This window comes from Phyllostomus discolor, chromosome 11 (assembly GCF_004126475.2).
Source record: "Phyllostomus discolor isolate MPI-MPIP mPhyDis1 chromosome 11, mPhyDis1.pri.v3, whole genome shotgun sequence".
NCBI classification, from domain to species: Eukaryota; Metazoa; Chordata; class Mammalia; order Chiroptera; family Phyllostomidae; genus Phyllostomus; species Phyllostomus discolor.
In genome coordinates this window covers 42,876,982-42,904,679 of record NC_040913.2, presented here as the reverse complement: position 1 = coordinate 42,904,679, position 27,698 = coordinate 42,876,982, and the positions used below count along the sequence as shown (strand labels likewise).

The 27,698-nt window shown below is 37.0% G+C and overlaps 1 protein-coding gene and 2 pseudogenes across 3 annotated transcripts in view; 2 read left to right on the top strand and 1 right to left on the bottom strand.

The window, feature by feature from the left end:
• Positions 1 to 27,698, top strand: part of VWA8 (von Willebrand factor A domain containing 8) — a 417,525-nt gene that overhangs the window by 50,155 nt on the left and 339,672 nt on the right. For 2 of the 3 annotated variants that reach the window (XM_028526305.2, XM_036011320.1), the window contains exons 4-9: positions 3,850 to 3,960; positions 15,680 to 15,847; positions 20,398 to 20,562; positions 20,913 to 20,962; positions 21,704 to 21,812; positions 23,554 to 23,658. In XM_028526305.2, coding sequence (XP_028382106.1) covers positions 3,850 to 3,960; positions 15,680 to 15,847; positions 20,398 to 20,562; positions 20,913 to 20,962; positions 21,704 to 21,812; positions 23,554 to 23,658 — 708 coding nt within the window. Of the gene's footprint in view, positions 1 to 3,849; positions 3,961 to 5,210; positions 5,231 to 15,679; positions 15,848 to 20,397; positions 20,563 to 20,912; positions 20,963 to 21,703; positions 21,813 to 23,553; positions 23,659 to 27,698 lie in introns of those variants that run through there. The other variant, XM_036011319.1, reaches the window with a different exon arrangement.
• LOC118497347 lies at positions 11,962 to 15,673 on the bottom strand (annotated as a pseudogene).
• Positions 23,726 to 25,390, top strand: LOC114508380 (annotated as a pseudogene).

Below are 27,698 nucleotides of genomic sequence, written 5' to 3'. Positions count from 1 at the left end.
CTCCTTATTGTTTCTTCTTTCTGACATCTTATCCTTTTAAATGTTTGCTGTTCTCTGAGTACTGAAGTGGATTGAAGTATTCGGTTCTCAACCCAAATTTAAAAACTTATAAGACATTTTCTACTTTGTCGTCCTTAATAGGCAATGCTCTAGTGATTTGAAGAAGAATGCTGTCAAATAAAGTTTTGTTCCGAAGATACTTTTTAGGATGAAGAGAAAAATCTTCCTTGTGTTCTTGACATTAAATAATCAGTTTCTATGCTATTGAAACATACTTTGTGTACACTTTTATGCCACTAGTGAAATTATTTTGGTACTCACAAAATCGTGTAGGGCAGGAGTGATGATATGATGAACAAATCAGAACTTAACTACCTGTAGCCTATACATTTCATATATTTTGTTCCTTTATATTAATATTTTGGAACATAAATATATTTTTGTTCATTCAACTTTTTCTTTATACTCCAGTAAATTATTTTATTTTCTTTGTTTAGTAAAAATGTATTGTTTGCCTTATTCAGTTGAAGAATGTCATTGTTTTTAATTCAACATTGTAAAATCAAGGATAGTGTTAAAAACTTTTCGTTCATAGATAATTACTAGAGATGGATAAATTATTATTTTTAAGTACATTTTATTGATTATGCTAATAATTTTCCCAATTTTCCCCCCTTTATCCCTCCTCAGCCCTGTACCCCAACCCTCCAGCATTCCCCCCACCTTAGTTCATGGCCATGGGTTGTACGTATAAGTTCTTTGAGTTCTCTGTTTCCGATACCATTTTTATCTCTCCCAGTCTATTTTATCTCTACCAATTATACTTCTTTTCCCTGTACCTTCCCCCCATTTCTCCCCTCCCTCTCCTCCTGAAAACCCTCCATGTGATGTCCATTTCTTTCATTCTGTTCCTGTTGTTGCTTAGTTTTTGTTTTCATTGTTTTTCTTTTTTTAAGGTTCATTTGTTGATAGTTGTGAGTTTATCATCTTACTGTTCATAGTTTTTGATCTTCTTTTTCTTAGATAAATCCCTTTAACATTTCATATAATAAGGGCTTGGTGATGATGAACTCCTTTAATTTGACCTTATCTGGGAAACACTTTATGTGCCCTTCCATTCTAAATGATAGCTTTGCTGGATAGAGTAATATCAGATGTAGGTTCTTGCCTTTCTTGACTTTGAATACTTCTTTCCAGCACCTTCTTGACTGTAATGTTCCTTTTGAGAAATCAGCTGCTAGTCTTATGGGAACTCTTTTGTAGGTAACCGTCTCCTTTTCTCTTGTTGCTTTTAAGATTCTCTCATTATCTTTAATCTTGGGTAACCTAATGATAATGTACCTTGGTGTGTCCTTCTTTGGGACTCTCTGGGCTTCCTGGACTTCCTGGAAGTCTGTTTCTTTCACCAGATTGTGGACATTTTCCTTCATTATTTGTTTAAATAATTTTTCAGTTTCTCATTCTTGTTCTTCCCCTTCTGGCACCTTTATAATTCAGATATTGGAATGTTTAATGTTGTCTCGGAGATTCCTAAGCCTTTCTTCATTTTTTTGAATTCTCGTTTGTTCATTATATTCTGGTTGAATGTTTATTTCTTCCTTTGTTCCAAATCATGGATTGAGTCCTGGTTTCCTTTCTGTCGCTGTTGGTTCCCTGAATATTTTGCTTTATTTCAGTTTGGGTATCTTTCATTTGCTCTTTAATTTTGTGACCAAGCTCAATCAGTTCTGTGAGAATTTTGATTACCAGGGCTTTAAATTCTCTATCAGGTTGGCTATCTTCTCATTGCTTAGCTCTCTTTCTGGAGTTTTGCTCTGTTTTTTCTTTTGGGCTCTGTATAGAGCCCAAAAAGCTTTTCTTTTTCTTTCTTTGCTCTGTATTTCTTTGTCTTGGCGCACCTGTTAAGTTGTAAGGTGGTGGAGCCTTAATTACAACCAGGCAGGACAACCCTTCTTGTTACATTGTGGTGCTGTCTGTGGGGGAAGTGCTGCAGAGGGAACAATGCAGCTCACTTGCTCAGCTCTAGCCCCACTTTCCAATGAACCTTGTGTGAGACTGGGAGTTTCTCTCACTGTGGCAACCCCAGCAGTAGTCCACAGTCAGCTCTGAGTCTCAGTTTCCCATTCAGCCAGCCCTGCCCACATGGTCTACTGCCGTGCGTCTAGTCTTCTCCACCTGCCTGGCTGCCCCGCTCCTTCCTATCGGCCTGGTTGAATGTTCGTTTAATTCCTTCATTGTTAGAATTCCATGCAGTTTGATTTTCTAGTGCTACTCGTTGTTTATTGTTTTTATATTGGTTGTTATCCTCCTCTTGATTGTGCAAGGAAGCGAAGGGTTTCTACCTACACCTCCATCTTAGCCTGAACTTCCAGATAAATTGTTCTAAAAGAACTTAATGCTAGATGGTTTCCCCTTCAAATCCTATGTGATTTTGGGGGATGAAATAATTATTTTCCCCTCCTCCTGTCGAGGATACAGGCCTGCAGTACCTGCAGCACTGTGGATAGTTGAGATACGAGAGACATACACATGGACTACCGAGTCCTGTGGGGGAATAGGGATGGCACGGCTACCCTCTCAAGGGGAGGGTGACTCGGAGTGGCCTGGCCACTCTCTCAAAGGAGAGCACCCCGAGCCACTACCTGAACAGGCTTGTATTAGGTAGGAATATAGATACAGCTTATTAACCATTGTCTGGCAGAGAGGATCAAACTAATAGATAACGATCAAAGGGCTCATACTGAGTTGGGGTCTTATCGCTTAAAAATTAGAAAACTTAAGGGGCTAAATACATTTCCTGCCCAGGTCTTCCTAATCTAATTAACAGCATTCTCAGCAAAGCAGGCTTCACAGGATTTTACATATCCTATCTCAGGCCTAATTATCCCAGGAAATCCGCTGTTCCCAGTGTAGCGTTGCACCGCCCCTTGTCGTTGTTACAGGCTTGAGTCGGGCAGAGAAGACAAAGGCAACTGGGAGATTTGGATTTCTTGCAGGCAGAATGAGGACTCAGGCTTTGTCAAAGCCAAGGGGCGGGGGTTGATCACCCCCATTTTCCACAGCCCCCCAAGTCCCACCCTGAGGGCCTTCTCACGTGGTTGTGCCTGTCTTAGATCCATCCTCCTTTGAGGAATCTTACCTGTCATTGGCTAACTGACCAAGTAATGGGGAGCAGAAACAGTGCTCTTGCCAGGGAGATAAGCTTGTCTCCTAAGTGTGTCCTGGTCCGGAGGTCTCTCACTCAGGCTTAGCCGTAGGGGGGTTACAGGTTCCTGAAACCAGGCAGGGCTGTTCCCAACATCCTCCTCTTCTCCCCCTTTTTATTGTCCTTTTCTCCTCCTTTTTTTATTACCTTTCCTATTCTTCTCCTTCCTGAATAACCATGTGTATGTCTCTCTCTTCTGTTGACCTGACTGTTGGTATTTACCTTATTTTAACATTTGGTAAAATATACAACTGGTAATCATTGGTTAATTAGTTTAAATTGCCCTTAAAAATGATGAACATTACTTGCAGAAACATCTATCTTTTGGGAAAAAAACAAGTAGCCAAATTATTACTCATGATATTTGAAAAGAATTCTATAGGTGACATTAAGATTTATTAGATCTAATTTTGATTATTATAGTAAGTAATCACTAAGTGGTAAATAATGGGGTGCAGTAAAAATAGAACTCTACATGTTTTGATTAATGCTCAAGTTATGGCCTTTTTCTCAGAGCTGAGACTTAAAAGGTTTAATCCAGAATTATATTTTAATGCTCTTCTGAGGCAGTAGCATTGTCATTTCAAAGTACATGGTGGGAATTTGATTTTTATTTTGGAATGATTTCACTTTCTGCCCTACAGGAACTGACCAAACGGGAAGTTGAATACATTGCTTTGTCAAGGGACACCACAGAAACCGATCTCAAACAGCGTCGAGAGATCCGCTCAGGCACGGCCTTTTACATTGATCAGGCAAGTTCTTACCACACTCTAACACGTGACTGTTTACTCCAGGTCTAAGTGGAATTGATTTTTAAAGTAGAAAGAGAGTGGCTCATGTAGTAGTGAAAGATAGTTTTATAGTATTCTTTCTAGACAAATTTGATTTAGATTTTTTGAGTTTCTATTCTTGGAAATACCTTCTTGATTTAGTACTAAATAAGAGAAACCATAGATGAAACCAGCAGTTCTAAAATGTTAGCTAAAGATCATTATTCTGTTTTCTTAATTTTCAATTACTTTCTACTACTGCCTATAGAAATTTGATTTTTAAAAAAAGAACTAAGGAGATTTTAATGTAGGAAATTCTCTAGCACATTTACTAAAGTATTCACAATCTAAAGGTCAGGCAGGTAAAGGTATATTAAATATAGTGAAATTAAATATATGCTTCCAGTAACTAAAGTTTTTTTGACGGGGGGAGGTGGTTCTTAAGTACAGATTATCAACTAAAATAATATTTTATGAATGTTATAATGAAGCTTGTTACACATTTTTCAAATTATTGCTTAAACTATTAAATATTGTTCTTTGTTAGGTATACCTAGATAAAAAAAGGACAGAGACTTTGCATGAGCAATTCATAGAAAGAATATTTTAAACGTTTAATGTATTTGTGACAAGATGCTTTACCATTTTGTTTACAAAAATAAAAATTAAAACATTAGAGAGCTGCTATTTTTCTTTTTCTTCTCAGATTGGCAAAGATTAAGGAAGTTGCTAATAATCATTGTTTTAAAGGAAAAAGACCTGATGAAAGAGCATTGCTGTTGATGAGGGCATAAATTGATTTAATTGAAAGAAGATTTAGTATGTACCAAAAGAATACATTTTGACATAGCAGTTAGTTTCTAGCAATTTTTCTTCCAAATGTTATATACACAAGCATGCAAAGTTATATATACAAGGATGTTGGTTGCATATTATTTGATATCGTATAAAAGTATATGTGAAAACTGTAATGATGTATGTTTAGGTGGTAACTAAAAAGTGGTAAGCAGAGTTCTCTGTAGCCTTTAAAAAGAATGAGGTGAATTTATATGTAGTGATAGGAAAGAAGACCAGGATGTGAATGAAAAAAATTTAAGTTGTAAGACAGTTTATATAATATGATTCCATTTGTGATAAAAAGAAAAAAAATATATAAATGTTTGTGTATACATTGAACATTTCCAGAAGGAAATACAAGAATTGGTTAAGACAGATTACCTCCGTGGAAATGTGATTGGCCATCTATGATGGGGTGAGGAATGAACTTTCGTAGTTCTTTAAATTTGAAGCTTTTTCATGAGCACACTATTACTCTATAATTAAAAATAGTATAATTGTAAAAAACCAGTGAGGGACAGAAGTTTTAGAGACTAGGATATTCATATGTCACATAGTTTACTTATTACAAAAGGAAAAATGCACTTTAAATGGAGAGAAATGGCAGTCACTACATTGATAGTGATCAAACTTAGCATCTTATAGTGGGAAAATCTGAGAAGTTTAGATTGCCAAGAATTAAAAAGTAATCCTTTGTGGATGAACCACACAGTACATTTTAAAGAAGTTCGTTTTATTCACATGTTGCCAAAGGTTCACATCATAGATTATTTCTAATTACAAATGGGAAAAAATTTACCTTTACAAAGCCTGCTTCCTTTTTGGACCCAAGGAGGATGAGAGTGAGGACATGAGATTTGAGTTGGGATAGTGAGGTATGGGGGAGCTTTGTCCAGCAGAACCCCCCCACCCCCCGCTGCCATCATAGATGGGAATAAGACTACCAAGATATGGTCTGCTTGGGGAGGAAAGGTAGCTGGTCTCTCAAAGGGGAAGGGTCTGTTCCTCAATAGGCTTTTATTGGATTCAATTTGCACAGGAATACAGGTAAAGCTCATCATTGTCAGGCAGTAATGATCAAACAATAGATAACATTCAAAGAACTGAGGACTTTTTCTGAGTCAGGGTCAGTTAGCTAAAGGGCTATAAAACTTTGGGGAAACAAATTCATTTCATGCTTGGACCCTTATCAGAAAATTGAGAGCATTTGTAGCAAAGCAGTTTTCACAGGATTTTATGCATTCCTTTCTTAGGCCTGATTGTCTAGGGGAACTGCCCATTCCTGCCCAGGGCTGCACCGCCCTCTGGCATTGTTTCAGGCTTAAGTCAGGGAGGGAAGTAAGGCAGTCAAAAGATTAGGAGACTTCTCATAGACAGAATGAGGACTCAGGCTATGTCAAAGCCCAGGGGCAAGGGTTGATCACCCCCTTTTCTATAGCCCCCCCCCCAAGTCCTTCTTTGAGGGCCCCTTCTTGACCATGCCTGTTTTAGGTCATCCCTCCCTTGAGGAATCTTACTCATCATTGGCTAACAGGTCATCCACCTAGGGCCAAGCAGAGTGAAGTAAAGGGGCCAGAGGGGGTTCCCCTGTCAGGAAGATAAGCTTTGTCTCTTTAGTGGCTTATGGTCCCAAGGTCTCTTACTCAGCTTTAGCCATGGGGGTGTTATAGCTTCTGAGACCAGGCCGGGCAGTTCCCAACAGTGAGGAGCTGGCAAGGATTAGAAAATGAGATAAGAGCATAATAAGTCCAGAGGAGGAAATAGGAAGATATTTAAGTGACAGTGAAAGAACTGGATTTGTTTTCTAAAGTATGAATTTGAAAACACTTTTTGAATGAATTTTGTGTATGGATTAATTACAGGAAGAGAAAGTGGATGTTTATATGTTTGTAATTTTAAAGATAGCTTAAAAGTTTGGCTGTTCAGAAATCTCAGAAATGGGGTTGTTTTAAGTAACTAAATTTACTGATTAGCTAAAGATTTATTTCTTGAAACATAAATTATTTGGGTTAAACTCTGTAATACTAAACCCTCCTGCCATTCTAAAAAGCATATTTTCATGATATCTATTTTACAGTTTATAAAATATTTAAAATGCTATTTAAAAGTATGGTAGACAATATTTTATACTTGCATGGTTTCTTGGGGAATCCAATTGATTATGATGCACATCAATTATTTAGGCAGTTGTAATGCACTGACACCTTCAAAGCCTGTGACTATAGTGTAGGAATGTGGATCCTTTCTATAAGTTGCTTCAGACTATTTATTGAGATTATAGCTGATTTTCATTTTTTCCTTCTTTCTTATTTCCTGGCAGTTAACATTCCTTACTTTTTGCTCATTTCCTATCAGATCCTATCATTTCTTTGCCATGCAACCCCGTTACACCCAGAATGAAATCCAGACCCTTTAAAATGACCTGCAGCCCTCTACAGGGCCTAGTCTTGTCCACATCATCTGCTTCCTCTCTTTCCCTTGCTTTCTAGGCTCCAACTATAGTGCCTCTTTGTTCTCTTAAAAATAGGACAAATACTTTTGAGCCTCAGAGCCTTTGTACAAGTGTTGCAGAACAGATGCGGGGGTGGGGTGAATGATATACTATTACCGAATGAACCCAGCCTTGTGATCCAGAGTCCCCCCACTGTACTAGGTTCACCTTGCCAGCTGCCTGGGAAAGACGCCTCTCAATGCCAGAGATTGGTGAAAAGGAAAGGGATAATTTATTTAAAAAGTTATACAGACTTAGAGTAATGACTTAATGTCTTCATTAAAAAGACTAAAGACCTTTAGAATGAATACCCACAAACTCACAGTCCTTCCTTCTCCCCTTTGCCCAGTCTGGGGTACTATATCTCAGGAAAAGAAGTAGAAGTCTGTGGTTTAGACAGCCCCTTGGCTCCGGTACCATCAACTGACCACTATGATCTCCAGTTAATCCAAAACCATGTGGCGCCTTCTCATGGCCCACCAGAAGAATCCTTTCACCCCCTTTCTTCCAGGCAAAGTCTCTCCTGTTTTCTAAGCCATGTAGCGAAAAGGGTGCACCCTGAAGCTGCAAGGTCCCAACTTTCAACAAAGCCTGGTATGGTCCCAGAAAGCCCCCAGCATGGCTGTTGCACCTGAGTTTAAATCTCTGTGCCAATCTTCCTCTGCAGCACCATTTCTGACTCCTCCCACAAACAGTTACACCTGCCAGCATTCCCATATTCTTCCAGCTTTACTAGGCTGCCGTAATAAGTCCGGGAGGCATGGCCCTGTGGCATGGAGCCAGTCATCCCCAAGCTCTCACGCAGGCTCTGTAACCAGGGGGAGTTACCTCCCATTTGTATCTTGGGTTAAAGTCACTCCCATTCCACTGGCTCAAAGCATGGTGACAGCTATTTAACATATCTATGAAACCAGTTAAAGGTTATAGATATGTTAAATGACTGTTCTAGAGGTTATCTGCAAAACTGCTGCTATGCAGAACAACTCTCAGTGGCCCTGCTCCATGCGTCCCATCCCCCACTTCAGACTTGTGGGGTTGAGGACATCCATATATATATATATTTTTTTTTTTCTAATATTTCCTGGACACCCTGAGTTCTGGACCCCATTACAAATCCTTACTTGGGGCCCCCCTTGGCTGCATCTTGTTACACAAGTACTTGATATTTCCTCTGCTTGGCATATCTTCTAGCTCTGTATATAGCTGCCTCTTTACCATTCGGATTATACATTCTCGGAATATTTTAGCTGAGGTAATCAGTGATATGCCCACTCCCTTTTCACATGTACCATGCTATCATATTATACAATGTAATCTTCAGAGCATCTATCAGTATCTAGATTTATCTAATTATTGTCTGTCTTCCCCACTAGCATGTAACTATCTTGTTTATCTCTGGCACCTAAAAGTTGTCTGGAGTATAACTGGCACTTATATTTGATGATAGATTTCTCCTTTGCAAATCAACCCTGTTAAAATTTTAAATAAATTAAGAGAAAACAAACTGTATAGGACTGGGGGACCTGGTGGAAAAGATATCTGTGTTTTTGACATGTATTTTGAGTCACCACAATGAATAATTCCCATCTGAATTCTCAGTAGATGAGGTTGCCATTTGATTACCACTAGTCATATGTTTGTTTGACTAAAAAGATCTTTATAGTTATGTTATTTAATTTGATGTCTGGGGTTAAGGGAGAGTCAGTATCTTCATTTATTATCAGGTGATGCCTTTGAACTTAGGTGGGCCAATGTAGATGAAAAAATACATATGGCCATGTTGTGGGTGCTGGGGGAGAGAGTGTGGGATATTCATTGTGGTTGACATTGTATGCACATTATGGGTGATGTCCAAGTAATTATTAATTGACATTTCAGCTGGAAACTTTAGCAAAACTCACAAATCCAAGTTGGGGGTCATGGCCATTGACCTCTGCTTATTTTCATGTAGGATTAAGGATGATTGATGATAAAGTGAGAAGTTAAACTCAACTGTTACTCTTGAAGTTCAGAATTAGGTTAATTCTGTCATGGGGAATTTATATTTTCTTTAAAAGTAATGATTATTTTTTCTGATTAATAAAGTCATAAATTCTCATTTTTAGATGTATATAGTATATATAGTATGTATGTATATATTTATATATATATACACACAATAGTACAGTATTTATTTATTAATTAACAAATATTTATTGAAATGAATGCTATTTGTCAGGCACTAAGTGTAGTGAACAGAAGTGACAAATATCTGTTATAGAGCCTATGTTTTAGTGGGAAAAACAAAAGAAACTGAGTAAAGAATGATAGTACCATAGAGTAAATGGTAAATAGCATAGGGAAGAATGTAAAAATTACTACTTGTAATTTCCCCTTCAAGACCAACAATGCAAATATTTTCTGCATTTCTTTTTATTATGTCTATTTGCATATTTATTTAATCATATGTAATTTTTAAGAAAATGCTGTATACTATGTATATAAAGTTTTATGAGGTCTGTCTGGGAAAAGTCCAGCCATTGTTAATATAATGAGAACAGTTTACACAACATTGATGTAACCTGACAGCCAAGGAGAGTAGACTGGAATGTGCATGTATGAACAATGACAACTTCACTGTACATACTAGTCAGTGGGGGCGGTAGACACTGTTGAGTGAGCATGTATATTATGTGGTGCTTGCATTCAAAATGAATGAGTAGAGCAATGAACCTGCATCACATTTTGCATTAAGCTTGCACATTCCTCCATGGAAACTATTTGGATGACTCAGAAGGCCTCAGCTATGGGCTACTGGTGATTGGCAGCTTCATTATGAAAACGTGCTCACTCAGGCATCACATCTCCTGCTGAATTTTTTGGTGTAACATCAAATCACCCAGGTGAACCAGCCCCCCTATAGCCCAGATTTGGTGCCTTGCAACTTTTGGCTTTTTCCAAAGCTAAAATCACCTTTGAAAGAGAAGAGATTCAGACTGTCGACGAGATTCAGGAAAATACAGTGGGATAGCTGATGGTGATTGGGAGAACTGTGTGAAGTCCCAAGGTGCCTACTTTGAAGGGTACCAAGGCTTCATTGTCCTGTGTACAGTGATTATTGTATCTTGTAACTTCTTCAATACAGGTTTCTATTTTTCATATTACATAACTGGATACCTTCTGGACAGACCCTGTTTATAGCGCGCTTTTTTAAAAACCTGATATTTTATCAGGAGCATCCTCTTGTACCATTAGATATTCTTTGAAAATATGATTTTTAGACCTGACTGGTATGGCTCAGTGGGTTGGGCATTGTCCTCACAAACTGAAAGGTCACCAGTTCGATTCCCAGTCAGGGCACATGCCTGGCTTGTGGGCCTTGGGTCGAGTGAAGAGACAACCAATCGATTTTTTTCTTGCATATTGATTTTTCTCTTTCTTCTCTTCTCTCTAAATAAATAACATTTAAAAAGATGATTTTTAGTATCCAAATAGTATTTTATCAAATACATGTGACATTATTTATTTAACGTTACCATTTTATCCACATTCCCATGTTGCTGGTTATTTGGGTTCTTTCTAAATTCTCACTGTTATAAATAGAACTTTGTTGAATATCATAGTAACCTCTATTTTGTTATTATCTCTGATTACTTTTTTGATTTGAATGCTAGAAGTATAATTACTAATCAAAGAGTCTGGACAATTTCAAAAGTCTTAATATGTGTTTATTGCCAAATTGCTTTCCAGAAAGATTTTCCAGCTCATACTGTTATCAGTACAATGTGAGTGACTGCATTGATGTTGATATTGATAGGCTTTCATTTGCATTAAAAATTACTAACCAGGCTGACTCTTCTGTATGTTTATTATTTGTTATTGCTTTTGTAAGATATCGAATTGAGTGGGTAACAAAAAGGAGAGAGGTACTGATGGAATAAATTATAGTCTGTTATGAAAATGTTAAAACTTTACATCATGCTTGTCTATGTGAATATTTGCCATAACTTATCCACTTATTGTAGCAAAGGCAATGTAAATATTTTTATTCAATTACTTTGGTAAACAGATGATATACACTATTTTTTTAAAAAGTGAAATTGTTTAAAGACCAGAAGTATGAAAATTTATATTATGGGAGAAATAAAGAGACTAGATAAGACATTTTGCTACCACATTGATTTTCATTTGCCTGAGAAGATAAAAAAAATCCTGAAAAAGCCTAAACCATCAATATTCTAACCCCTTAAAAATCTATTACTGTCTTCATTTCTTTTTAGTGCCATTCTAATCATTAATTATGTTTATTGGTATGTGGCTCTAAAGAGAAGAGGACTTTAAGTCAATGTGCAATTGCTTGGATTACTCAAATATAAGCCAAAATGAAGTAGTTAAGCTACAAATAACCTACATGTATGTTTTATGTTTGACTGAGAGGAGATGCTCTTTACCTCCAAGCTAATTTTGGGAGTAGAGGGCCAGGATAGGGAAGTTCAGATGATTTTCTTTAACTTTTTTAGCCAGGACCTCTTTTCATATTTGCATCTTGTTAATTTATTTGACATGACACTGTGAAGTTCCATGATGTACAATATACATATTTAATATTAAGTATAAACATGCACTTTAAACAATAATATAATATTACAGTGTATTCTGTCTTGGCTTATTCTTGACTCTCTTACTAATAGAAAAAATAATATTAACTTTTTAAATATACTGCTTAAGTATTATAGGTCAGCAAAAGCAACTCTTAATAAATTGAATAATAGTGTTATTGATCAGAAAAGATTTTTATCTTATTTAAATTCCTTTTATTTATTTTAGCAAGTAGGGAAAAACATTTACTTGTAAACTTTATCTCATTTATGGATTGTGAAGTCACTTTCCACATGTAACCACTGTGAAAATTACAAAGTTGTATTTTAGAAGTTTATTCATAAGTTAAGTCTTGGAATTTGGAAAACATCTCTATTAGAAGCAGATCTGTTGAGAGTGGTTGAATTATGGTACTTGCACCAGGTCCTTTGCAGACACAATATTATAGTGTGTTCTTGTCACCGGCTCAGTTGGAGAGTCTATGTTTGGCTTCTGTGTTAGGAGTAATTCAAGCCTTGGCTCCTTACAATGTTGCCATTTTGTGCAGGCCAACTCTTATCCACTTATATAATGTTAACCGTTTGATAGATTTGTATAATTCATTAAAAAATTAAGAAAGATGAAAATAACTTTTATTGAGGAGACCTCTGTTACACTAGGTGTATTTAATTCTGAAAACATCCTTAGGAAGGACATGACCTCCTTGATGTATAGGTGAAGTAACTGAGCCTTAGAGGGCCATGGCTGTACCACTGATGAACAGAGGTGGGATTGGAGCCAGGATCTGTCTAATTTCAGAGTTTAGGTTTTTTTCTACTGTATTATGCCACTTCCCTGAAAAAGCAATGATGACGATGGCAACAATGATGACAATGACAGTATTCATAATAATGTCAATCTCTTTTTAAGGGTTTATCGTGTGCCACAGGTTATTTCATTTAATTCAGCATAATTAATGAGATGTGCACCACAAGTAGTATAGCTTTAGAAAGAAATGGAGGCTCAGAGAGGTAAAGTGACTGACCCATCACCAACAGCAGGTAAGTGCCAGAGCAGCCAGAAATGAATCTGATCATATTCTGGTATTTTGTTTTCTTTTTTATATATACTTGGTTCATTCATAATTTGTCATGTTTTAGGATACCAAAAGTGATTTTAATGGTTGCTATTTAACAAAAAAAATTATCACCTTATCTTAAATCCACGGATTCATTTCATTCAATGGTAGGGGAGAGGTGTATAAGGGGACTAAATGGTAATGGAAAAAAATACAATAATGATCAAATTAAAAAAAATAAAAAAGATTGAAAGCATTTGATGCAGGGGGAAATAGGAACATAAACACACACACACACACACACACACACACTATTGCACAGTTTTCATGAAGGTCCATTTCATTATTGGTGGGTAGTACATTTATTTAATAGTCAAATGCATTTGTGCTGGTGACTAGACAGACAAGCAATTCGCCTGGAAACCAGCTAACAAGTAACTGTCTAAATATTTAAAACACAGCTCTTGTTTAGCTCATCTTTTGTTGTGATCACCTTCCTGGAGGGAAAAAAAGCCTGCTGGTCACATTGGAAATGTTATTAAGGCCAGATCTTCTGATATCCATTCCCAGAGGTTTCTTTCAGCTGGATTAAGTCTCCACCTCCAGAGCAAGCCGAAGTCTGAGGCCTCCAGCATTAATGCTGTTCTCATCTACCAGGGTTGACAGTGTAATCTTCACACCAGGCCTGAGTCTGTGTGTAGCCCACTCCAATTAAACTAGAGTTGTTGACTTTTGCAGAAATGGAAGCAGTGGGATCCAACTGGTATTTAGTGCCAAAGTGAGTGCAGCTGGTGCTTGATGTCTAAGCGGGTTTACTGAAGTGTCAAGATCTTCACATATGCTCTGATGAATCGAGCCTCCACTTTCTGTCCCATCATTGACATTAATGTGTAGCTGGATGCCCCCAGTCCTGTAGCCCACTGCAAAGCTATTCCTTGTCAGCTTTGATTTGGCACTGTTGAAGGTCATCTAGTATCCAGCAAGCCAGCCCTAGTAACCAAAGGCAGCTGAACCATGGATGGCAGGTCCAGCAAAATCAAACTCAACATCTCAACCAAGGTTTATACATTTCCTTTCGTAAGAACACTTGATTTTTCCATTTTTTTTCATGTGTTTGGCAAAAATGTGGTATCAAATGTCAGTTTCAAACCTTGACAAATCTGGTCTTCAATTGTGATTTCTCTTCCCAGAGTGGGCATACTCACAGCATTTATATTTGGTCTCCAAGTTCCCAGTAATTTTACCAGTGTCTGTATTAAATGAACCAGATGTTGAGAGTTCCACGTCACTGCATAACTTTATTTTCACATCCAGTTTCACCAATCTAGAACCAAATCTTTTGTTGACAATATGTCTGACAGCTTCGCTAAGCTCAGCATATGATGGAGAGATATACGGTGGCCACACGCAGCTCTGTCTGTAGGTCACCATGGTGAGGCCATGGGAAGAGGTGATCTAGGGGTCTCCTGAGGGTGCCTCTCACTACTAGCTTGCTGGCTGGATCCAGTCCACTGTGGCTGCCACAGCTGGAGGGCGAAATGAAGGAGACACCATTCTACCCTCTGTAATGCTGTCCTCCCCTCCAGCCATATTCTTATTTTAAAATAAAGAACTTGAAATCACTATTTTAAGGGTTTCTTTTTTTCTTTGCTTTTTGCTTCTTTAGTACTATTATACTTTAGCTATTTTGAGTAATTTATTTTGAGTAATTTATTCCAGGTTCTTTGGAATTTATTTTCATTAAGTCATGGCTATATTAATAATAATTTATAGTTTAATATGTTTGATGGGTTTACATTTTTTTCCAGTACTGCTCTTATTCATAAATAGTGATAATGTACAGTACCCCTTGAGGGTACTCTCATTTAGGAAATGAGGACACAGGCCTCTAGGTCAATTGTCTGCCTCATGTCATTAATCAAATCAGAAGGAAATCTAGAACAGGAACTTGGACAGTTTTAATTTTAGGTCATGCGGCTGCTTTTATCTTGAGAACCTTTGTGTCCACATGTTGGGTTGTTAAAGCTGTTATGTAAGATGATGTTTCCAGAAAGAGTTTGCCCTATTTTTTCTGATTTTTATTTGGGAAAATTAGGCCTCTGGAAGTTCTGTAGCTTGAAGGGCAGGAAAGAATCCTTACAGTTGATCTAATTTCCGCTTTGAGAAATGATCACAAGTATTCTTTCCATCTAAAATATCTATGCACTGTTTCTTTTTTTAAATATTTCACTAGAAAAACTTGCTATGTTTATAATGTTGGCAGCATTGAATATTAGAATAAACCTGAATTCATTCTGATGGTGACTCTTGTTTAAAACCTTACAGTCTCCACGTGTTCTCACCCATGATCCTCTCAAGAAACTTGTGGGATAGATAGGACAGATATCTTCATTTTGCTTTTGTAGTTAAGGACTCTGCTTCCTCTTTTAATTGTTACTGATTCAAAGATAGCTCCAAGTTTTCTATTTCATTGGGTATTATCTGCAATGTTATAGCTGGAAGGAACTTTAGAGATTATTTCTTCCATTCTCTTCATTTTACAAACAAGGGAAACAGGCCTAAAGAGAGAAAAATCAATTACCTAAAATCAGATAGGCAGATTAAGATCTGGAACCCAGCTTTCTTAGTTTCTGGTCCCTATAGGTAAGAACCACAAGTATAATTTGCATTACAAGTAAAATTAGTCCATGCTCTGCTAGCTTCTATATTCTCATATCACTTTTGTTTCTTGGAAATAGTGTGCAGTTCGTGCAGCTACAGAAGGCAGAACTCTCGTTTTGGAAGGATTGGAAAAGGCGGAGAGGAATGTCTTGCCTGTTTTGAACAACTTGCTGGAAAATAGGGAGATGCAGCTTGAAGATGGACGCTTCCTAATGTCTGCAGAGCGTTATGACAAACTTCTCCAAGTAAGAAAAGAAAAACTCAGCTGCTTTGTCTTAGCTACTGAGCTGTGGGCAGTGTCATTTGTTGGATAAACATGATTGTATCAGAATGAGGATACATGTTTAGTTTGCCCATATCTGTAGCAAGTTGCTGAAGTCCTCATGAATTTGTAGTTTTACAAGGCTCTTCTAATATTTGCAGACCATATTAGACAGCCTCTAAAATTTTTACTTTATCTTGCCAATCTAATAGATTTGTCTTTTTCTCTTCCTCCCTTTCTTTATTTTTTTCTCCTTTTAATTCGTCTTCCCTTTCTTTCCCCTTTTCTGTTTTCATCTCTCAACAAATATCTACTAAAAGCCAGGCTTTTAGTCAGTGGTGGGACTACAAAGCTGAAAACAGTTTAGTTCTTGGCCTCAGAAAGTACAAAGTCCAGTAAATATTGTAGAAATGAATAAGGTACTTAAAAGATACCCTGATGGTTCAAGCTACCAGCATCTGATGCCTGGGTTGTTCTAAGAGCCTCCTAACTGAGCTAATACAAGCCCAGAACAACCTACGCTGTAAATAATAGATGTTGACACCAGAGGGTCTGTTTGAAAGGATGCATCAGGACTGCCATGACTAGGAGCGTCTCTCTCTCTCTCTCTCTCTCTATTTATTTATTTATCTTTAGAAGGGAAGGGAAGGGAAGGAGAGAGGGAGAGAAATATCAATGTACGGTTGCTTCTCGTGCGTCCCCTACTGGGAACTGGCCTGCAACTCAGGCATGTTCCCTGACTGGGAATTGAACCACGATCCTTTGGTTCACAGGCCCGCGCTCAATCCACTGAGCTACACCAGCCAGGGCAGGAGCATCTCTTTTTAACTGGACCCCCTGCTTCCATCTTTCCTGCCCCCTAGCAGTCAGTGATCTCTTTAAAACATTCAACAGATTGGGTCTTTCTCTTGTTCTGACCCTCTCACAACTTCCAAAAATCCTGTTCTCAGAATGAAGTGAAAAGTCCACTGAACACAGGGTCTCTGTTGTGCTACTGATTCTTGGGCCTTATCTCCTTCTAGCTCTCTCCTTTCTTACTCTGCTCCAGCTGCTGGAATTCCCTTTGCTTTAAACATGCTGGCTGGGCATGCTCCCACCTTATCACAGGTGCTTTGCATAGGCACTTAATTCTTCTGGAGTGCTTTTTTCCCAGATACATGCCCAGCTCACTTCTGTGCCTCCTTCAAGTCTTTGGTCAAATATTTTATTATCAATGAAGCCTATCCTCACCCTCCTATTTAAAATTGTAATATGCCCTCTGCCCCCATATTCCCTGCTCTTTTTTTCCCCCATACCGTCTTTTAACATCCTACATGATTTACTTATTATGTTTTTAGCCCATTCTCTGCTCTCCCTTATTAGGTTATAACTTTCCCTAGGGGAGGGATTTTTGTCACTGATGTTATCTCAGGCTCTTAGAGCAATGCCTGGCACTTAGTAGGTGCTCAATAACTATTTGTTGGATGAATGAATAACTGTAATAAAATCATTAAATACTATGATACAAGTGTGTGTAGAGGGCAATGACAAGGGAATGTGGGCTCTTCAAAGACCTTGGAGAAGGGGTTTTTGTAATGTCACAAAAGGACAGAAGACAGCCCTGTTCATTCAGCTCTGATTGCACCACACTGCAGCTCTCTGGCTAACCAGGTCTCCAGGGACTCTTGGCTCTGCCTCTGTATTCTAGGATTTAGAGCCTCTCTCACACCTGTGCAGTAGAGTTAGGGTAGTCCTCCTGCCCCAAGTTGGTTACAGATTTCTTAAGAGCAGGACTTAAGTTTCTTGCTCTTAAGCTTCTTGATCCTGCTCCCAGGGAGCTAATATAAGCCCAGAACAACCTAGGCAGTAAATAATAGATTTTGACACCAGAGGATCTGTTTGAACTGATGCTCCATGACTGGCAGAACTAGGAGCATCTCCTTTTAATTCCTGCTGTGTTAGTCTGTCTTTTTGGAAACCTACCTTGCAGTTTTTTTAGTACTGTTTCTTTACTGTTTTGGGGAGATCCCAGCTGGTGTTTCACTGTGCAGTATAGTTGTTTTCTTTTTGATCTATCTAAAGTGGTACCATACTAATATAATAACAGGGGGATAGTTGAGGATTTAATCAGAAAAATTAAAGTCATTCATTCATATTGTTATAGTTAATTTATTGACTTGAAAGCCAGTTTGTTATACATTTTTTAAAATCTTATTTTGAGTTTTATTAATTTATATTTTATAAATAACTTAAATACATATACATAGAAAAATAATAATTTACATTTACTTTGAAATTAGGTAGATATGTTATAGAACATTCCCCTTTGATATTTTCTAATTATAAAATAATTATTATTTGCCTTATATAGTTATGTATCAGTTTTGGTAAATGATTTGGAAAAGAACACTTAGATTATGGAATCATTTTTGTAAGTATATGAATTACTCCATAACAAGAACTTTGACCTAGTCTTTATTCATGGAGTAGAATTCTGTGCAAAGTTATTCAACATATTACTTTGGATAGGAATTTGGGACATGGGGTCAAAAGGGTTTTGGATATAAGGATTGCTTATTATTAAATAAGAAAGATGTACTACATTTTTTTTAGGATGTACTACATTTTTTCCAATGTAAATATTGGTATCAATACATAATTTTTATTGGTAAATGTAGCTTCTGTATTCATAGAGTCTGTCTCATGAAAACTTCACAGAATGTAAGCAAACTTCCTTCACAAAACACCCTTATTTTAACACAATTTATATGATAAAAGGATTTCAGTACCATAACTGAAGTTCCACTTATTTCTTGCTAGACTCAGTATATCAAATTTGAAAATCTCAAAGTGTTAATGGTTTCATGAGGTAATTACAATAGAATATTATTAAGGAAACAGATACAATCAGTTTATATATATTTTATTTATATTCTGATTATAATTTTTAGGTAAGTGGAAAAGAGAAATATTTAGCTTTCTAAAAATTATATTCTTGGTTTCTCAGAGTCATATTCAAATTCCAGTTTTCTAGTGCATATGACATAGTTTTAGTGTTAGACTTATTAAGTGTAGGATCATGATTTTGATAATGCTAGAGATAATTGTTCATTATGTTTTTAAATATTTAATGTGGTTAGTCAACAGACTTTGATCCCAATATGTGCTAGGGGTGATAAGTCCTTTCAAGATCTTGGATCCAGCAAGAGACAGTCGTAGACAGAAGTCAGTGCACAAATGTGTGTGGATAGACACTTGCCTAGGATTCAGTGCAGGATACAAAAGTGGTTCTAATGGAGGGAGGAGATAGAAAGGAGCTCATTTTAAAGATGACATTGTTTGTGCTAAGCTTTGAATGATACTTGTGTTTAGGCTGTGCAAAGTGGAAAGGGTGTTCCAAACAAGTGGAGCAGCATTGGTGATGCAGCATGATGTGTCTGGAGAGCCACAGTGTTGAGATGGGCATGAGCACAGGGTCAGGGAAGGCGGGCTGAGGGAATGGATGTGCAGTGGTTGCTGAGACTGGGAGAATCAGATGTAAATCTGGTCAAGAAAGGCCTTGAGTTTCGTGAATGGGCCACATTCTCTAAAGATCTGCTGAAAGCTGAAGCCCTGTCTTTCAGAATGTGCACATGTACATTCATATCAATTTTGTTAGCTCCATGAATTCTACAGCTGAGGACAGTGAAGAGCATGATAAGGTCAGGCAGAGATGGAAGGAATGGCATTTAGTAGATGCTTGCTATGGGCCAGTTGCTCTCACACAGATAATCGCATTTAATTTTCATAACAGCAATAATAATGTTGATGATATTATTCCCACATTGTAGGTGAGAAAGCTGTGGCTCAGAAGGTATAACAACATGTTCTTGGTGACTTAGCTGGAGTTTGTACCAAGCACTAGAAATAGGATTTATAATTCTAGAACCTGTGCTGTTTCCAGTCAGCCAACACCACCATATACTAGTTGCGGGACCTAGGACAAATTGTGTAACTCTTCTGAACATCAGTTTGTTCATTCATAAAAAGGAATTAAATGTCTATTTAGATTCTGATGAAAGTTAAATGAGAAAAATTTATGGAATGTTCTTACCATGTAGTTATGTTTTCAATACATGTTAGTTGTTACCATTAATATACCTTGGTAGAAATATACACATAGACATAGGTATGTATTTAAGGTCCATGGGAAGGCTCTGCTCTTCTCTGCCAGTGGTCTGCCCTCTGGGACTACCTTTTTACTTCCTCTGGTTGAAACCCGTGTATTTTCCTTCTGTTCCTCTGTGTTACTGGGTAGGATAGAGATCTGACCCACATCTCCTTTGTTCCTTGATATGTTTACTGCTTCTTCCTTTAACACCACTCTTCATATTGTGAGCCTTCCCTGGCATCCTGATCCTTATTTAACTTTGTTTCCTTCTTTGACACTTTGACATTGAGAGGGTTCTAAAATAGTTTACTCAGCAGCCAGGGCCTAAATTTCTTAGCCTGGAAGCTCTTGCAGTTGTAATCTATATTAGTTATGCTGTAATACTTGATCTCATGCTCTTTAAGGATCACACCAAAACAGAGCTGGATGCTTGGAAGATTGTTCGAGTCAGTGAAAACTTCCGAGTGATTGCCTTGGGCTTGCCGGTGCCTAAGTACCCTGGGAATCCATTAGACCCCCCTCTCCGTTCTCGGTTTCAAGCCAGAGATATTTATTATCTACCCTTCAAGGTAAGTATGAACAAGGATAATTTATTTTTAAAGTTTTTCTATTCATGATAAATTCAGTTAATATAAAAATGTTACTGGTTGATAGATGTCCTCCTCAGTAGTTAATGGTAAGTAAAAAGGATATAGGGTGAAGAAAATCTGTGGAAATGAGGAAGAAAAATTAATGTGCTTTATTTTTCTAATATGTAAAAATGGCTACTTTTTAAAGAGAATGACATGCATGAATAGATTATTTTTTGTTATTAATTACTTAGTGTCTGGTAATTAAAAGACTGGGTTATCTATAAAGCATTTGCATTTGATCTGTTATATTCCTTATTAATGGTTTCGATATTTCTATGTTATTTTAGGACCAACTTAAACTGTTATATTCTGTTGGAGCCAATGTTTCGGCTGAAAAGTAAGTCAGTTATACATTTATATATTTTTATATATATATATATATGGACACTTAACATTGAATTTGTTTTGCCCATTGATTGATTGATTGATTGATTCATTCATTCATTCAACAACTAATCTTTGAAGAAATGTTAGTAGCTGTGGTAAGTCCTGATTATAAAAATGATAAAGAAGATGATAAAGGTAAAAATCTTGGTAAAGACATGATTTTTGATGGTAAGAAACTCAAGATCTAGTAGAGTTTAAAGATATTTGAATACTTTAGTTAAATAGTATATAAGGTAATAATTTCAAAGTATTGGCTGTTGTAGTTGAGAGTTTATAAGGGATTCATACAGGCGTTGGCATGTGAGATGGATCCTAAAGAATGAATAGGCTTTTATCAGATAGAGAATGGAATTAAGGAATTCTAAGAATATTTTTTAAAGCACGGGATATGAGAGTGTATGTCTTATTTTTGAGGCTATAAAAAGCTTCTGGTGGTTAGAGAATAGGATGAGATTGAGAAAGATAGGAGGTGAGGCTGCGAGGTTGTGATAAACCTCACATATTATGATGGCTTTCAGAAATATATCTGTTATTTAATCAGCTTCTGAGATTTAAATGGAATATTAGTAATGTGGAGCTGTTGTTCCTTAAGAATTTAATAGTAGATGTCTTTTTAAATTAAACAGAATTATACATTTTATATATTAAAACTTTTGAATAAAATTTAATATCATTTATCTTTTTACCCTAGAGTTTCTCAGCTTTTGTCTTTTGCCACCACTCTCTGTTCCCAAGAATCTTCTACTCTTGGACTTCCAGATTTTCCTTTAGATAGTTTACCAGCTGCAGTTCAAATCTTGGTATGTATAAAGTAAAATTAATGACTAATATACCCAAATGTGGCAAGGAAAATTTAAAAGTTTATCCTTGGATATTAATCACTTCAGTTTGCCTTGTCATATTCTTTTATAAATATTACAAGAACTGAGATTGATTTGTTGTACAGGGCAGCAAACTATACAGAGACCAATGGTATGTTCTGAGCCCTTAAAGAGCTTACAGTCTTAGAGGGGTGAAAGTAGATACACAACTCAGGTGTAATTTCCATAGAGGAAAGGAGTTTTAGCCTGATCACGAGGAGGTATGCTGTAGTGTAAGCTGTGCCTTAGACTTGCCCCAACCTGATGCAGAGGAGCTGGGGCTTTCCCACGCTAGTGTGGTCAGTCATGGGTTATGGTGGTCCCAGGCTGCATAAATGTCCAGGCACCAGCTCTCCTCCCAGCTGTGAGCAAAGCTGGCTCTAGGAACTCACAGGCAGTCTTTTTCAAAAGACTGAGGAAGACATCTAGCAGCTGATTGTTGGAAATGAAAGCAGAGAGGGAGGCACAGAAAAGATGAAAATACATCTGAAGGATTTGGTGCAGCACTGACAAGGTCATGACAGTAGTGTCTGAAATGGTGGAAAGGCCCTCCAGGCAGAGGGAACAGCACTTACAAAGGAGGTGAATCACAAAAAGGCCTGGTTTTTCAAGAGCTAAGTTGTAGCACTAGAGCAAGCCTATATGGTAAAGAGAGGTTAAAACCTTAGTGTGATGTGTTTTACCTGGTGAGTGAAGCAGTCTGGGTTTTATAATGTGGAAGAAGTGGCCCATCAAACATTATTAAGTAGGGCAGGTATGCTGCAGTCACATATATGTTGGAGGAAGGTAACTCTGTTGGCAGGAAGGAGGGATGGAGAGAGCCTGGATGTACAGGGAGACTGTTGAAATAGTCAGTGACAGACTCTACTAAGAAGCATAGTCCCTGGTAGTGGGAACACCGCCTAGATGAGATTTACTTTTAAACTTTTATTGCTATTTATTTTATGTTTCCTGAAAGTCAGTAAGTTAGGTTTTCCAGGCATTGTTTACACTGTTCTATGTATCTAGAACACTTTTTCTTCTGTTTATTGCATCTTTTACTTTTGTTCAGAACTTTTTATTTGGACAATTCTTAAATCTAAAACAAGTTCAAAAATAGTAAAATGAACATCTCCAATTCCTTCAAATAGAATCACCAACTGTTAACATACTACCACATTTGCTTGTTCTCTCATTGTCTTTTCTGAACCATTTGAAAGTATACAAAAGTTAATATTCTTAAATGCTTCATTATGCAACTCCTCAGAGTTATGTAACCAACACCATTATCACAACCCTCAGCATATTAACAGAAGAGGGTAGTTTGGGACGAGTAATGTAGGTAGATGTGTTCAGACACATAGTTTCAGACATACAAATTGGGGGTTTATGGGATATTCATATAGTCACATCTAATGTACAATGGAGAGTTCAAGTCTAGAGTTCAAGAAAGAGGTTGGGACTAGATACATGGAAGCCTTCAATACAGATAGCAGCTGAAAGATGGAAGTGGGAGAATTTATCAAGGGAAAGGGTGTGGAACTGGAAGAGAAGAAATAATGAACATTTGCTTATGTAGACTTATGGGAAATATTGGTTATTATTTATAAGGCAATTTTAATGTCATATGTACATTTCAGATAAAATTTCAGACTTATTTTATAGATGTTACTCATTCACACTTATTTTTGCTCCTATATAGGATTCCTTTCCTATGATGTCAATCAAACATGCAATCCAACGGCTTTATCCATACACTATTTTACTAGGACATGAAGGGAAGATGGCTGTGGAAGATGTTTTAAAAGTAAGTAACTGCTTCCTCTCTTCTGCTTTCTTCTGCTTTCCTCTCCTTTCCTTCTTCCCATTCTCTTCATTTCATTCTCCCCATCTCTCCTTTGCTCCTTTCCTACTTTGCTCTCTCTGTCTTTCTTACTTTCCCTTGCTTCTCATTCTATTCTTTTGCAGGCATGGAGACATTGGCATGCCAGTAATTGGGAAACAAGCATTGAGTTGGTTGATGTGGTTGGGAGATTCTTTATGTTGAGTAAATAAGTAAAAAATTGAGCAAATGAGTGAATATATTGAGAATAAGAGCTGCATTTTTTACTGTTGGAGAAGGAATTTATAAACATAGAAAGGGGAGATGAAAGAATCCTTAGGTATTAGCTTGGAATTGGAGAAATTGGTATAAACTGATTTTTTCCCAGTATATATAAACAGATAGATTAGGAATAGATATAAATAGTATACATGTATGTGTCTATTTTCCAGCTCCATCCCCTAGGAGGGCTTAAAAGGTATGACATTCCAGTGGCAATGATCCATACCAAATGCTAAGACATTAGTTTCTAAATACCATGCTTCCCTAAAAATACTCCTTGGAAGAAGGACTTCCTCAAGTCTTGGGAGGGAATACGCACGATGAGCCTGGACCATCTTGTGCTAAAAAGTAAGGAAATAGATTTTTTTTCCAGGAAAATTCTCTCAGCTGGTTGCTTTTATCTCCTTGAGTTTGAATATGGTGCAGACTACAGCAGACAATGTCCCAGGCACCTATAGAAAAGTGGTGGCTTCTCAAGCCCCCAGGAAGGTGCTTGGTTCCTCCACTTCTGCAGCTAATTCCATGTGCCCTTCATCGAGGAAGGCTGAAAGTTAGTATGCAGGAGGGAATCCAGTTTGTGTGCACCCAACTCTTAAATGGCAAAAGGAATTGGAGAATTCTTCAGACTGTCCCCTAAAGACTATGAGAAAGAGAATCAGATTCCTGAAGAGGCAGGAAGGAGTGGCTTAGGAAAAGGAAAGAGCAAAGTATGCCCTTTGCCACCTGATCACACAGATGACAAAGAAGAATAGAACTTTTTTATCCATCCTTGACTAATGTTTTTTATTTACTCTGGTGTTCTAGGATGTAAATTTACATAAATGTATTTGTTCCAGTTAGCATTGTTGAATAGACATTTAATTAAAAAAATGAGGGTTACATATAGTTATTAAAATGCAAGTAGTTCTGATATTAGAAGATTTATGAGATAATTATGGTTATTTAATCTTGGTATTCAATATAATACAGTAATTGGTTTATTTTACCTGTCATTAAACTTCATTTTCTTGCTAAAAATAAATCATATGTTTTGTACAACAAATCTGCTATATATGAGATTTGCTTAGATCTTTGTGATGCTGCCATTTTTTATTGACATTAGATTTTTGGAATGGTGCCACAGTTTTCCTTTTATTTGATTTAAAAAGCAGAGTTAGATTTCTGCATAGTTAAAAAAATCAGTATTAATTAAACTGCACCTATATCCTTTTTAAGAATGGGAGCCAAAGATGCAATGTTGAAAAAACTTGAGGGTTATCTGTTTTCTCCTTAGAAAAGTGTAAAGGCAATTTGGTCTTGAGAGTTTCAGACAGGAAGTCAATAGACTACGTTAAAAGAGAAGAGTTTTCTTAGAACATACATTTGACTTGGTATAATAAAATATTACCCTCTGGAAATCAATAAAACATGAAAGGCAAATCATGCCATAAACCCAGAGCTATGCCTAAAGTTCGTAGAGATACCATTTTATTTTTCAAGGTAACTGAGGTGTAATTAAAGAGGTGGGTGTAATGTTACTGAGTAACAGTGATTCTTGCTTCCTCATTACACTTTTTTGCTCACTGACATTTGTTGTCAAAATTAACCATGTTTTAATAGACATGTTTTTCTGAAGTTTGTTTTAATAATAAATACTTATTTAAAAAAAAGTAAGGGAATGTTGACATTGTCAAAGTAGACAGATGAGTTAGCTTGGAGTGGCTCCCACTGGCCAAAACCTGGGACAAGTTTAGCATCAAAATAATGGTAGTAATCAGTGATAATCATTGAATAAAATAGGAATCCATGAGTTCATACTAATATAAATGAATAGATAAATACTTGAGGGAGAAGGGAATGCTTTTCTTTAGTAGATTGCCTATTAATAAAAGCAGAAGAAAGTATATAAATAGAAAAATCACCATTTGGCAACCATCAGAGTGGTGATTGATTTAGGCAATTTTCAAAGGATGTCAAAGCTATGGAAATTCTAGGAAAAACAGGATACTGGCAAAATCTAAGAATATTCCCCCACCCCAATACTAGATTGACTAGAGAACAGGAAAATTGTATTTTTATAGTAAACACCAACTTGGCCAGGTTAGATACCATCAATATCACGTGCTTCCTGAGAGTTATGCTAAGTAGAGCTCAGCATAATTTCTTAGGTATTCTGGTAGGAATTCATGCTACAAGTTTGGACGTGATGAAATATTGTATAGACCTAACTGAGGGCCCATCTTACAGAATGAAAGGCCTGTATCCTTTGGAACTGTGCAGGCCATGAAAATCAGAAAAAGTGAATAAGTGTATTGTGTTTCTGCATGCAGTCCTGGACCAGATTGGGAAAAGTGACTTTGGCACAGTTGGTTAAACTTGCATAAGGTCTGTGGGTGGATAGTAGTGTTCTATTAAATTGTTCTCCATATTTGGAAGTTTATGTGGTGATTACATTGACCAGAGTTCTTGTTTTCAAGAAATATGAACTGGAATATTTTAAGGTTAATGGGGTATCATATTTTCAGATTACTCTCAAATGGTTCAGAAAAGACCAGTGATGGTATATGTGTGTAGGGAGGGTTAGAAGGAGAACGGGCACAAAAGTGCTAAAATATTAACCACTGTGAAATATGGATAAAGGCAAAATAGAGTCATTTTACTTCATACATCTTCTGTATAAGTTTGAAATTATTTCAAGATACAAAATTTTTAAAATGGAATGGATATCAAGTATAATCCATTTCAAAATTTAAAAAAATATTTTTTTAAAAAGATTTTATTTATTTTTATAAAGAAGGGGAGGGTGGGAGAGAGAGGGAGAGAAACACTGATGAGTGAGAGATACATTGATCAGTTGCCCCTTGCATGCCCCCAGCTGAGGACCTGGCCTGCAACCCAGGCATGTGCCCCACCCAGGAATTGAATTGTCAACCTTTCAGTTTGCAGCTGTCATTCAATCCACTGAGCCATGCCATCCAGGGGTGAAATAAAAAAAAAATTAACAGCAAATGTAAGATAACACTACGTTTGAAGATTTCTAAGGCCTAGGTAGAATGTGAACAAGCTTTTATGGCTATGTGTATAAGCCCTTAAACTCAGAACTCAGAAGAATGGAACAATAGATTCTAGTTATTTCACTGGAATTTTTTCACATATCATCTAGCCAAAAACAACCCCAATATTTTTATTGACTGGTGGTGTCAATAATATCAATAAAATAAAAATAATAAAAAGCTTTTCCTCATAGATGCCAAGAAGTGTAGAGTTGAAAAGCAAAGCATAAAGAAACAAGGGGAAATAATAGTCAATAAAGAGGCAAAAGAAAGCAGAAGAGACAGTACAACATAGCAGAACTGAGGAGAGTGAAGTAGCAGGCACTGATGAAAGAGAAGAGAAGCCTGTGTGTGTGAGAGAGGGGTGAGGAAGGGGATGAGGGAGTGAGGGAAAGAAAGAGAGAGAGAGAGGAGGAGGAGGTGGCAGAATGTTAAGGGGATAATGAAGAACCATTTGGAACTGGAGAAATTAATTCATATAGGCTCAAGGAGTCAGGAAACTACCCTTCTCTGACTATATTTGACTTTAAGTTTTATTCCAGTTGCTGGAAAAAAGAAAACTGGAACCTATCTTTGATTTAATCAGCCTCTAAGCTAAGTTGGCATTGGTCATTGAAATAGAGCACCCAGTGTTTGAGAAAAAGGCTGTGATTTCAGATGAGTTCCCTAGATTTAGCACAATGCCTAATGCCTAGGGAACAGGGTAAACAG